Here is a 12,853-nt window from a genome sequence, read left to right on the forward strand (position 1 = left end):
AACTTATGTTCTAAATAAACTGTTAAAGGCCGTGTGTTACCAGCTGCGAAATATAAGTTATATATCTTCTCACCTTGTTTACATGAACTACATTTAATGCTGCATTGTGAGGAGAAATTGATACGTAATCACTGCCATTGAACATTTCTGTCAGTATATTCTGGCTCTGAAGTGGGTTTACGATCATGTCATCAATGTTTATACCTAGAAAGTAATGAATAAAGGAAGACAGTGATCATTAACAAGTCTTTGTCAATAATCTCGCTCTACATTCAAATGAACGTAATGGTTACATTGCACTTCCCCATTCATGCCACGGAAAAAAAACAGTTCTTCATATATATTCTCATTGAATGTATGGAACTGCAGTTACAACAGGGAAGTCTATCACTTCAGCAACACAGCTCTTCTAGAGCCTTGGCTATCAGGAAAAAGAGAAACATTTGGCTGCAAAAATTGCTTGCTCTAATTTCAATAAATTGAAAAATTCAGGCTGAGACTAAGCATCTCAGCCATGTATGGAAAATATTCTTTCAGTTGATTTATAGTGTGTATATTATATTATAACAACAACAACAACAATAATATTTAAATGTTCACTTGACTGAGTTTCATGTTTAATGAATAAAAGAAATAATAATAGAAATGAAAAGGAGTAGAAGAAAAAAACTGGAAAAAATATTGGTACTTTTTATTACTTACTAGTGTAGTTTTGAATAAGAAGGCTGGTTTTGTATTTATGATAAGTCTCATTTGGTTTAAGAAAGTATAAATCTGGAGAGAGTTTGATAGGAGCCACAGCATTTTTCAAGTATTCTTGATACACGTGAAACATAAAAATCTCAACACAAAGAAATACTAGGAACAGTGCTAACCTTTAAGAGAAAAAAATAAAGTTGAGTCAAATTACATTAAAGAATTACTGTCCTTTAGAGTAAAAGTGGACTAACATCTATCTGGAGTTGATTTTTTTTTCTATTAAGAAAATCGCCCAATCCATCTGAATTAAATTTGCTAAGTACAAACGTATACTAAACATGCCTGAATGCATCATTGCTGAATAGTAAATAATTCTGATTTTGCACTTTTTCAGAAAAATAAAAATTTAAATAATCTTAATTTCATCTGAGGTATTTTTGAAAATCATACACAGAAGGAAAATTAAGTATGAACAATGGGAGACAAAAAAAAAATGAAGTGAGCAATGAAGATTTTTTTCAATGAAATAAAAGTTCATGATTGAATAAAGGCAGAGAAAGAACAGTTTACAAGACTAGAAGAGTAAATAAGAGAAAAATACATAAAAGTGTAATTATATCATCTTAGAAAAGTTACACTTTTAGTTGCAAAAATAAATTAGCAAAGTCCTTAATTTTAAAAAAATAAATAAATTATGGAGGTCCAATAAGCTTACAAATATGTTCTCTTGAGAAGTTCTCTTACTAGTGAGTAAAACATTCTAAATATGCAATATATGCATAAGATCTTACAAGAGTTTTCTACTCCTACAATTTTAAAAGTTTTCTTATTTTAGAAAATTGCTTAAGATTTATAAGTTAAGCATGAATCACAGTAGTACAGTTTGTACAGACTAAACATTAGATATGAATGCTGGTCTACATGTATAGTCCAAAAATAATCTCTGATTAAAATTGGATTTATATAAATATCACCAATGGAATGGAATGGAATAGAATAGAATAACTTTATTGTCACTGTTAATGTATATTAATAGTTATCCATTAAAATGAAAGTTCATTACCACATTACTGATATCTCTTAAGACTGTTGTGAGAACTGACATCAATTTCTTTTATCACTAATTAGCCTTTCTTTTTTTCCAGCTTCTGGGTATTTAAAATTCCAAAGTAAGCAACCTGTGTTGCTCAGCTTATTAGTATTAAAAATTACTGCTTCAGGTTTGCCCATCAACTCAGTTTTTCACTGATGTAAATCCTCAAGAGAGAAATTTCCTATATTTAAAATCACAAATTGTATTGTTATTTTCAACAAGTTACATTTAATTCCAGACAGGACATTTTTTTATAATTTTGGGAACTAGCATGATCAACCAATTAAGAACAAAGTTTCTTATTTCTATTTTTCATATCAATTAAACTTTCCAAAATGTGGAGGAAACTCAATTGAAGATACTTACACTTCTGATATTGATTTAATGTCACGATTAAAACTGTGAAAATGAACCTTTGCAATAACAAGGGCCTGCTTTCTCCAAAGAGATTTATTGCTTATCGCACAAGATTTTCTCCTAGATAGCATTAACAGACTTTGCTCTAGATCATCAACAGAATTCCTATTCATTTTGTCTTCAGCTTGCTCTAAGTTAAAAACACCAAAATCTAGGAAATAAAGGAAAAATAAAAAATAAAAAAAATGTTTATAAATTTATCTTTTCCTGCTAGCTCTATAACTCTTGGCATCACATTGTTAGCAACATTTCATAATTAAATTAAATTAAATATATCAGCAAATGCTCAACAATATTTTTTGAGAACATCATCACTATTCATGGGAGAAAAAAAATCCACATCCACATACATATACTCTTTAAGGCACAGTTCTTAGAAATAAATATATTACTATTTTCTTGGAGTTTTAATCATCTTGTACTATAATTTTTTTAAAGAATGTGATTTTTGTACAGAAGTCTCCAAATTACAAATAAGAAATATGCTTTTAATTAATTCATCATATGATAAATACCACATGAAGTTATATAACTAATTCTTACCCCGTTGGTCAGTTTCTGCTTCAACTTCCAGTTTGAAGAACACATCTTCTAAAGTTGAGGTAGAAAGGCCATAAGAAATAACACCCAAATGGGAATGAGTATCTAGATCAGCAAAGAGTGCTAGAGAGAGTGGAAGAGGAAGAATTATTTCAAAAATAAAAATAAAAAAAATTAGAGCACTTTTCTTCATTCCTCTCTTCTCTCCTTTCTTCCTTCCCTTTTCTTCCCTACCTCCCCTTCTTTCTTCCTTCTTCCTCTCCTTGCTTCCTTCCTTCATTAATTCCTCCCTCCCTACCCCCCTTATTCCTTCTTCCTCTTCCCCCCTTCCTTCCTCTTCCTTCCTTCCATATAAAAGTAGCAAGAGTGCTGTTGAATGCCTTTTCAGATTATATATTGATTAGATTTATAGTTGGGCTAATTCTATAAGACTCGGAAGGTCTTACAGGTAGTCCTCGACTTACAACCATTCATTTAGTGAACATTCCAAGTGCATTGAAAAAAGTGACGTGGCCATTTTTCACACATACAACCATTGCAATATCCCCATAGTCACTTGATCAAAATTCAGATGCTTGGCAACTGGCTCACATTTATGACGGTTGCCCAGGATCATGTAATCATCTTTTGTGACTTTCTGATAAGCAAAATCAATGGGGAAACCAGATTGACTTTATAACCATGCTACTAACTTAATGAATGATATGATTCCCTTAACAGCTGTGGCTTAACACTGACTTGCTCAGTAATGAGAATTTGGGGCTCAGTTGTGGTCATAAATCGAGGACTACTGTACTTAGTGTGAATTCCAAATTAGGAGTTTTGAGGACTATCTAATTTTTTAAAAAAAAATGCAACAAAAGGAAACAAATCATATGCAATCAGAAAATGCAGTTCTTCAAGGATATAATACCATGTAGGGGCTCAGTACTCTCCCAAATCAAGGGTAGGAGAACAACTATTATTTTCAAAGACTTCTTGAATATCACAAAGGTATTCATCATATGAACCTTGGGGCAGGGGGGGATTGCTGTTCCAGTGGGGATTGCTATTACTGAAAAGGTGTGTTTCCTGGATCCTGTCAAGTAATGGTTGGGAAACACACAGCCATGCAGGGAAGGAGCCTTAAGTGCAGTATTAGTCTTGTGCAGCCACAAGAGGTCCAGAACTGATTTCCTACCCTCTTAAGTTCTATAAAACATTATCTATCTGTTCTCAGGCTAAGGCTGGTAGTCTGAGTGGATTCCTTATTATAGACCCGTGATGGTAAACTTATGGCACGCAGAGCCCTCTCTGCGGGCATGCGAGCTGTCACCCCAGCTCAGCTCCACTATACATGTGAGCGCACCTCCTGCCAGTCAGCTGATTTTTTTTGGTCTCTGCCGCATATGCTCTGGGGGGGTAATGCCTCCCTCACAGTCTGTTTTTGCTCCTATGGTGCTGCAGGGAGGCCTCTAGGCCCAAAACTGGGTGTATGTGGGGGGGTCATGCGCATTCACAGGGGAGAGGGAGCATGGGGGCACATGAGGGGGTTGTGCATTATGGGTGTGGGTGGGCACACAGGCTGTTGTGCGAATGTGCACACGCTTTCACCACGCAACCACAAAAAAGTTAGCCAGCACTATTATAGACAGAATATAATAAAGTAATGTGGTTGAATATTACATGTGTAGGTCCGGTTACTTGTGCCTGAAAGTAACATTGTTTAATCAAAGGGACCTAGGATGTGGCTGCCTGGCTTTACATGATGGGCAGAAACTATTGGACATATATGAAATATGTCGTGGAGGATTTTCTAAGTGGCAACTGTTACAATGAACTGTGAACTGCATGTTGTGAAGCAGTGGAATCCATTGCTTCATAATGTACCATGATCATATGACTATATTCCGGGCTGGATGCAACTTCCGAGTGGTCCTTAAAAGCATCATGCATGGTTCATTGCAACACTCGACTCTGAGGTGATTAAGGCTTGAGTGACTGTCTAGAATCTTCTAATCTAGGAATGGGCACAGATGGTACCTGAAATGAATCCCTTCAAAGTCCTTCTTATTCACAGCTGCCACCTACTCTTTGAGCAGGAGCTGCAAGTTGAAGAAAACCACAGACTGTTCATTGGTCCTGAATGGGGAACTACTACCCCATTCAGGACTAATAATGGAAAATTTCTGGAGTGAGAATCTTTCTAGGAGTGATTCTAGTCTGTTTCTCTCCATACAGACTCACACAATCTCCAGACTGAAACAAGACGTTGGAAGCATTACTTGGGCAGTCCAGGGTTAAGATAGTGTACATAAACTGGGTATTTTTGTTCAAATTCAGAAGAATGGAGCACGATACGGATAAGAAATAGACAATTGTTTACTTTAACTGGAACTGTTGGGCTCCAGGTGTGCAAAGAAAGAACGAAGAACAATAAACAGAAAGTCCCCAGGTTAATTAGATTGCCCCCAAATCTAATGTTATTTGCCTTCTCTCCCCCCCTTCCGCCGCCCATCAATCCTTAGCAATTCTCATAGTCAAGGAATGTATGCACCCCATTCATACAACTCATCGACCACAGCTACCCCTCACAACTGTACCAGCACTCTCCCTGATTGCTCCTGTTTCAAAACACGCAGCAGCTACTGTGGTGCTTGCTGATATGGCCAGCCCAGCCAATTGTTGCCTCAGATTTCAACATCCAATTTTCAGTGGAGAAAAAGAGAAAAGCTGTACCTGAAAATCTGTCTGTATCTTTATATGGTAAGGCATAGACGAGTTGCTCTTCAGTCTCTTTCAACAGACTGGCTCCAGGGATATGCTGCCTGATCAAGAACGCTGTACCTTCTGTGTTACAGTACCTGTCTATCTGCATACTAAAGAAGATCAAATACACAGCAGGGATAAAAGCATTATTGCTATATCATGGATCTCATTATTTTTAAACATAACAAGCAAGATTATAATAGAGAATGTGTACCAGGATCCTCCTTAGTAGTTCATACAGTATATCGATAGTTGTGCTATCTAATTGCTTTAGTCTAGCAAGATTCTGTGTACAAGTGAACAACAATAAAGAAAAATATTAAGAAGTAACTCCATGTGTTGTTCTTGGTTCTTGGTCCTGATAGATCAATAGTAAATGTGTTGAAGTTTCTTGCGGGTGGCCCTTTTTCTCTGGAACATCATTTCCCTGGAGGTACAGCTGACCTGTATCTTGACACTTTCCCAAAAGACTAAAAATGTGGTTTTGTCAGCAGTCCTGGGGATTTCAAAATGGAAATGGAGATGACCAAGTGATTTGATTGGGTTGCCACTGACATGGGGGGATGAGATAGGGTTTTTGTGGAGTTTTCTGTCCTGGATTTTTAAATGTTGTAAGCCGCCCAGTCACTTATGAGTTTAATAAATAAATAAAGTGTTGAACTGCTACAAATGGAGTGCTGGAGGTTCATGGCCAGGATCTGTGAAAAATGTTCTTTCCTTCATTATAGCAAATCTGTTTGAAGGCTCCTAACAATATATTTTATTTATTTTTATTTTATTTAAAAACATGATTTTGGATATATGAAATGGATACAAATAAAAAGAAACATTAGGACAGAGACGGTAGACACATTGGTACGCTTATGCACGCCCCTTACAGACATCTTAGGAATGGGGTGAGGTTGACAGTAGATAGTCTAACGTTAAAGTTGTGGGGGTTTGAGGAACTAACAACAGTCAGGTAGTGCATTCCAGGCATTGAGTACTCTGTTGCTGAAGTCGTATTTTCTGCAATCGAGTTTGGCGCGGTTTACCTTGAATTTGTATCTATTGTGTGCTCATGTATTGTTACGGTTGAAACTGACTGAAGTAGTAATTGACAGGTAGGACATTGCAGCGGATAATTTTATGTACTATGCTTAAGTCAGACTAAGGGGGTGTAGTTCTAAGTTGTCTAAGCCCAAAATTTCAAGTCTGGTTTTCCTCTACTGTTTTTGTTTTAATATCATTGTAGTGAAAGGTGTGCATTATTTTTTTAACTACAAACATTCCTTTATAGAACTAGTACAGAAATGTTAAACTTCAAGAAGGCAGATAAGTTCTGATCTATTCATGTTTGATTACTTGAATATTTAATAAATTTATTCAGATAATTTTACTGTTATATGTACAGTACATACAATGGCAGCTACTTCATACTTGGAGCCAAGAAAATAGCATGTAAAGCTTTTAAAATATATAAAAGCTATGTAAAATACAAAGTGTTTTTATTTTAATTATTTAAAATGTTTACAGACTGTCCACTATTTTGGGTCCTCAGGCTGCGTTACAATCTACCTTTTTTATTAGGCTTGCTAATCAAAATAACAAATTGTTAAGTAACTCACACTCCTTCTACACTTCAATCCTCTCTTTTGTGAAATAAAATTACGATGGTTCAGAAACACTTTATAAAGTGTAGGTAAAAGTAATGTATTTGAAATAGGCAGTGAAGCTAATAATACCTCAAACGATAGCCAATTCCCCATTTTGTCTTAAGGAAGAGAGAGGAGCCAAGACATTTCAGCATTCCGCGGGAAATCACAGCTTTCCGATCTAGAAACAGAAGTACATGGAATCTTCAGTTATTCTTTTTTAGACAATAAACATCAAAGGAATATTCATGGGCTACATATCTCTCAACATGCCTGCAACAACGTCTGCTTCGTCCATGAAATGGGTACTGAATACTGTCACAGAATTGGCTTTTCTATTTTTCAAGAGGTTCCAAACGGTTTGCCGCGAGCATGGGTCCATACCAGTTGTTGGCTCATCTAACAGCAATACCTAAATAAATAAATATAAGTAAACACACATACACACACACTTATCATTAAGTCATCATTTTTAACACAGCATAAATATTCTTCATTAACTTTATTACTACTTTCTATCAAAACATATGTGACATGATCACAAAATTATAAGTGATAAGGATATAACCATTACAAGAAAGCAATGAGCAAAGTAAAACAGAAGTTTTATAAATTAATGTCATCCAAAGTTAAAACTCATAATTTGGAATTCACAATAGAAATCACCCTAAGTAGAGAAGTCCTCGACTTCTGATCGCCATTGAGTCCAAAACTTCTGTTGCTAAGCAAGATAGTCGTTAGGTGAATGTTGCCCCATTTTATGACCTTTCTTGCTACAATTGTTAAGTGATTGTTAAGAATCTGGCATCCTCACTGACTTTGTCAGAAGGAAAAGATAATCACATGACCCTGGCAGAGGTGATATTCTGCCAGTTCATCCTGGTTCGGGTGAACTTGTAGTAGTGGTGGCGAGAGACTCCGCCCATCTGCCAAGACATCATCACGGATGCGCTGCATATGCCCAGAAGGTTCTGCACATGTGCAGAAGCACTGCACGCGAGCTCCCAGTATCGAACCGGTAGCAAAGGTAAGTTGATTTCATGCCTGGACCCTGGACTAATACAACTGTCATAAATACATGCTACTGTAATTGTCAAGTGTCCAAATTTTGATCATGTGACCATGGCACTGTTGCAATGGTTGTAAATCTGAAAAACAGTCATAAGGCACTTTTTTCAGTGCTGTTGTATGGTCGCTAAGCAAATGGTTGTAAGTTGAGGATTATCTGTTATCACTTCTACAGTTTAAACTAGAATAACTTTACAACATTTCTAACAAAATATTTTTACTGTGGGCAAAACACCTAAGATTTACATTGCTTCTGCAGCCCTGTGGTTGTAGCAGAAAGTCACCTTTTCCAGACTGAGGTACTTTGGCTCACAAGGTATTCAGAGCAAACTACAGGCTATGACATCTTTTCATTAGATAATTCTCCTGATTCTGTGTTTCCCATCTTTCTGACCCATGAAAGCAACTGGCAACTCCCACCTGTCTCCCTCTAATTACAATATTATTAGTTCCACATCTGCTGACTATTGACTATCTGTTGATTATTCAATCCAAGATTCCCTGGAAAGGAATCTGAGAATTTTGGAAGCAGTCTCAAAACAACACAAATCAAACGATGCAAATATTCCCATTTCTATTCCCATTTAGGTTTTTGGCTTCCTCTGAATATTTCAGTATCAGGACAATCTCCAGTCAATACCAGAGGAGCTCATAGTGCCATGAGTTCCTCATGGCGCTATTATTCTTTTCAGAACCATAATCAATGCTAATGCGGAATTTCTCCATGGAGTTGAAATAGGGCAAAAATGAAACTGATTTCTAGGCACTGTATTTTTTAGTTTATTCAATCAATTGATCAATTTCTAAATATGTCTGATTAGCATGTCTCTGATGGGTCTGGACAAAACATCACAGCCAACCCATCACAGCTCGCTATGGGACAAGAGTTACACTAATATTAAAGAAATTGTAGAAAAGAATAATTAAAGAAAGGATGCAAGAGGAGGTACAAAATGAAATGTGAATGATAAAAATAAAAATTATTTTAAATAATTAAATTGAATTGTTGAATTGTCCCATGGTGAGTTGTCCCACAGCAAGTTGGCCACACAAGTTGACCATAGCAACTTGCCCCATTCCAGCCTTTCATATGTATTGCTGAAGTAACTTAATGTAATAATCTGAGTAAATTTTGAGAGAAAAATGTACTAAGCTAATCATGGTGGTTTAACCAACTAAATTACCTAACTACCTAAACTAGTAGAGAAGCAAAATAAGAGGAAGGGGGGGGGGGAGAGAGAGATTTCATATATATGCATACATATACAGTATGTATGTATGTATGTATATATGTGTGTGTGTTTGTGTGTGTGTGTGTGTGTATATATATATATGTGTGTGTGTGTGTGTATGTATATGTATATGTACATACATACATACACAAACACACACACACTTACATACACACATACATACTTGTTGTATTCAGGTCTTTTCCCATGTAAGACTACACACATACAAACATACATATACACCAGTGACGTGCAGTCAGGGGAGGCAGGGGAGGCAGACCCTCACCACTGTCATCATGAAAAGAACAAATAATGTAAAAGGAAAAAGGCTGAGGTAGTTGCTGCCAGAGCCACAGTGGATGACTCTGCTTAGTGCTTAACTGTTTAAAAAAGCCTCTAAAAAGTGCCCTCTACAGGAGGAGGCGGGAGAACCACGTGCCTCATTTAGTCTGACTTTATGATCACTTGAGCAGAGTTAAGCAAGGGTTAAAAGCCGAAAAATTCCTTATGTAGATGAGGCACGTGATTCTCTTGCCTCCTCCTGTAGAGGGCGTTATTTTAGATGCTTTTTTAAACAGTTAAGCAGAGTCATCCATTGGGACTCTGGCAGCAACTAGCCCAGCCTGACCTCAGCAGCTCTTGCCTTTTTCCTTTTACATTTTTACATTTTCATGATGGCAGGCAAGAACAGAGTTGAAATCCTCTGTGATTGTGAAACAGCTGGAAAAGGTAAGTGGGTCAGAGGGAGGGGGAGAAATTCAAAATTAATGCAATTTGTAAGTAATTTGTGTGTATGTGTGTGTGTGTGCGCGCGCACTTGTTTCTTCACTCAAACAAACTCTCTCTCTCAATTTGTGAGTTTTTTTGAGAGGGAAGAGAGGGAAGGGAGGAGGGGAAGGGAGGGCAGCCCGCCAGCTTTCTTTCTCTGTGTCCATGGCAGCCCGCCAGCAGAGGCGGGTCTTTTGCCCGCCTCTGCTGGCAGGCTGCCACTTTCTTTTGCCCAGAGGTGGGGAGTTCAGGCGAGCTGGCGGGTTGCCGCTTGCCCAGAGGCGGCACTTTCTTCCCCGGCAGGTGGGCAGCGTCGGAAGGCGGACTGAGAAGCCCAGCGGGCTGCTTTGTCTCATATGGGGACTTGGGAGAGGGTGGCTGTGGTGGCGCTGCGCTTCCCAGATGTGGGGGTTGCCTGGAAAAAGCATGTGGAAAAGCTTCCTCTTTCTGGTGTAGAAGCCAGAGATGCCACAACCTCTTCGGCCACGGTTTTGCTTGGAGAGCAGCTGAACTTTCCACAGTAAAGGTGCTCCACCTCAATGCGGCTGAGAACCCAAAGTTTCTGTGGGAGAAGAGGGAGAGGCAGGAGAGGGCGCGCTGCTAGGTGCGGCACCAAAGATGCCACTGCCTCAGAAAGCCGCTCTTCAAGAAAATGGGTTTGTTGCCCTTGCTTGGGATACCAGGCATCACCCTTTCCTCAGCCACTTGGTTGCGTAGGGGGGGGGGGGGGAGAGGCTGTCTTCCTTCCAGCCAGAGCCTTTCCTCGCCCCTTCTTCCTTCACGCCTGGCCATTCTGAGGCGAGCTGCTGGTCAACACGCGCGAGTAGAGGGAGGGGGGTTTTCTTAACCGCCCGGCAAAGGCACGAAGCTGAGCCGCTGCTGTCCCCTCCCCTGCCGGCTTCCTGCCCTGTCACAGAAGGCACTTTCCAACGAGTGGTGTGTGACCCAGCCCAATGAGGAGCTGAAGCGCCTATTAATGGCCCAGGTGGCTAAGCCGAAGGGGAGAGGCGGGCCGGTGGCTGCGGAGTAGTGGGGACTCCTGTCCCCCGGGCGAGATCCCTCGCCCACCACACAGGCTCCCCCGCTGGCTGAGCAGAGCTTCTTCGTGAATTGCACCCTATAGCCCGCCTTTTCTATAGGGCTAAGCCAGCTATGGATCCTGTTGGATTCCACAAACCCTACTTCCCATAATGCAGGAGCCAGTCAGGGTTTTCCTGGGCAAAACGCCAGCCTGTCTATAGCTGGTTTCCTACAAGCGCCTGATTCAGAAAGTTTCTTTTTTCCGTGGTCCTATAATTCCTTGACTTTTAAGAGCTGGAGTGCTCTTTTCACTTCAGCCCTAATATCGCCTCTCCTTTCCTGAGGGCCTCGGAGATGCTGGTTTCAACTTCTCGATGAACACTGCAAATTTTTAAAGGAGCCGGGTCATCCTTGCAACCCTGAAAAGGGCGCTCTGTTGCCCAAATCTGTTGCCCTGAATACAGTTGGGTGACCACTCATCTTCCCCGTGGGAGAGAGCACGGGAGCCTGAAATGAGTCCTCTCTTGAGAGCACAGAGTTGGGGAAAGCAATGTGTAGCTTCCTTGCCTCAATAAAACTACGTTGAACCTTAAACACCTGTAGAGAAAGCAAGGTAGAGAAAGCGAGCTCAGGCGGGTGAAAGAAAGTGCTTCACTGACTAAAGTGTTTTCTTTCGCCCGCCTGAGCTCTGCTGCGTGTGAAAGAAAGCACTTTAATCAGTGGGGTGCCGGGAGAGAGAATGCTCAGGCATTTTCTCCTCTCCCCCAACATCCCACTGACTAAAGCGCTTTCTTTCGCCCTCCTGAGCTCTGCTGCGTGCGAAAGAAAGCACTTTAATCAGTGGGGTGCCAGGAGAGAGAATGCTCAGGCATTCTCTCCTCTCCCCCGACATCCCACTGACTAAAGCGCTTTCTTTCACCCGCCTGTCACAGCTCAGGTGGGTGAAAGAAAATGCTTTAGTCAGTGGGTTGTCGGGGGAGAGGACTGCCTCACCAGCCATAAACCTCACCGCACGTCACTGATATACACATAATAGCATAACATTTAAAAAATTAATCTTCCTCAGAAAAACTATAATATTGCTGTAATCACATTAGTTAACATGCTAATTGGCCCAGGTAGCAATTTCAATATTTTGACATGTTGCTAGTAAAAGACAGGCACCTGTCATCATTCAGTTATCAGAATTGACCAAAGATTACAAGCTAGGCAATCACTGAAACAGTGATCTGTTTTCACCTTATAAATTATAATTTCTATGGCTGCTATGTATTTGATTTGTTGTATCATATGAATTTCATTTATTTTTACTGTAAGCCTCCCATAATTACATTCTGTGAGATGGGCAGTTATATAAATTGATTAAATAAATAAATATGGTCATTGGAAATTATAATTTTGCAATGAAATTAATTTTACAAATACTTGGCTATTGTACGGATACAAGAGAACTGGGGAAAAAAATAAATGTTTTGTTTTTTTGGCATTTACCTTTGGATCTCCAAGAACTGCAAATCCAACTGATAGCTTCCTTTTCTGGCCTCCACTCAAGGTTTTTGCTTGATTATCTTTAAAGAACTGCATATCCAAGTCTAATAAAACGTTCTGAACCTTACAAAATCCAGCAGAAAGGG

General features: G+C 39.3%; 1 protein-coding gene across 1 annotated transcript in view; it reads right to left on the bottom strand.

Annotated features, from left to right (window-relative positions):
* The window catches only part of LOC116504696 (ATP-binding cassette sub-family A member 5-like), a 54,729-nt gene that overhangs the window by 19,909 nt on the left and 21,967 nt on the right, over nt 1-12,853 (bottom strand). The window contains exons 15-22 of the mRNA XM_032211888.1: nt 12,711-12,830; nt 7,405-7,543; nt 7,222-7,312; nt 5,468-5,607; nt 2,753-2,872; nt 2,159-2,360; nt 703-875; nt 74-204 (exon numbers count right to left, since the gene is read on the bottom strand). Of these exons, the coding sequence (XP_032067779.1) occupies nt 74-204; nt 703-875; nt 2,159-2,360; nt 2,753-2,872; nt 5,468-5,607; nt 7,222-7,312; nt 7,405-7,543; nt 12,711-12,830 (1,116 nt within the window). The remainder of the gene's footprint in view (nt 1-73; nt 205-702; nt 876-2,158; nt 2,361-2,752; nt 2,873-5,467; nt 5,608-7,221; nt 7,313-7,404; nt 7,544-12,710; nt 12,831-12,853) is intronic.

This window comes from Thamnophis elegans, chromosome 2 (assembly GCF_009769535.1).
Source record: "Thamnophis elegans isolate rThaEle1 chromosome 2, rThaEle1.pri, whole genome shotgun sequence".
NCBI lineage: Eukaryota > Metazoa > Chordata > Lepidosauria > Squamata > Colubridae > Thamnophis > Thamnophis elegans.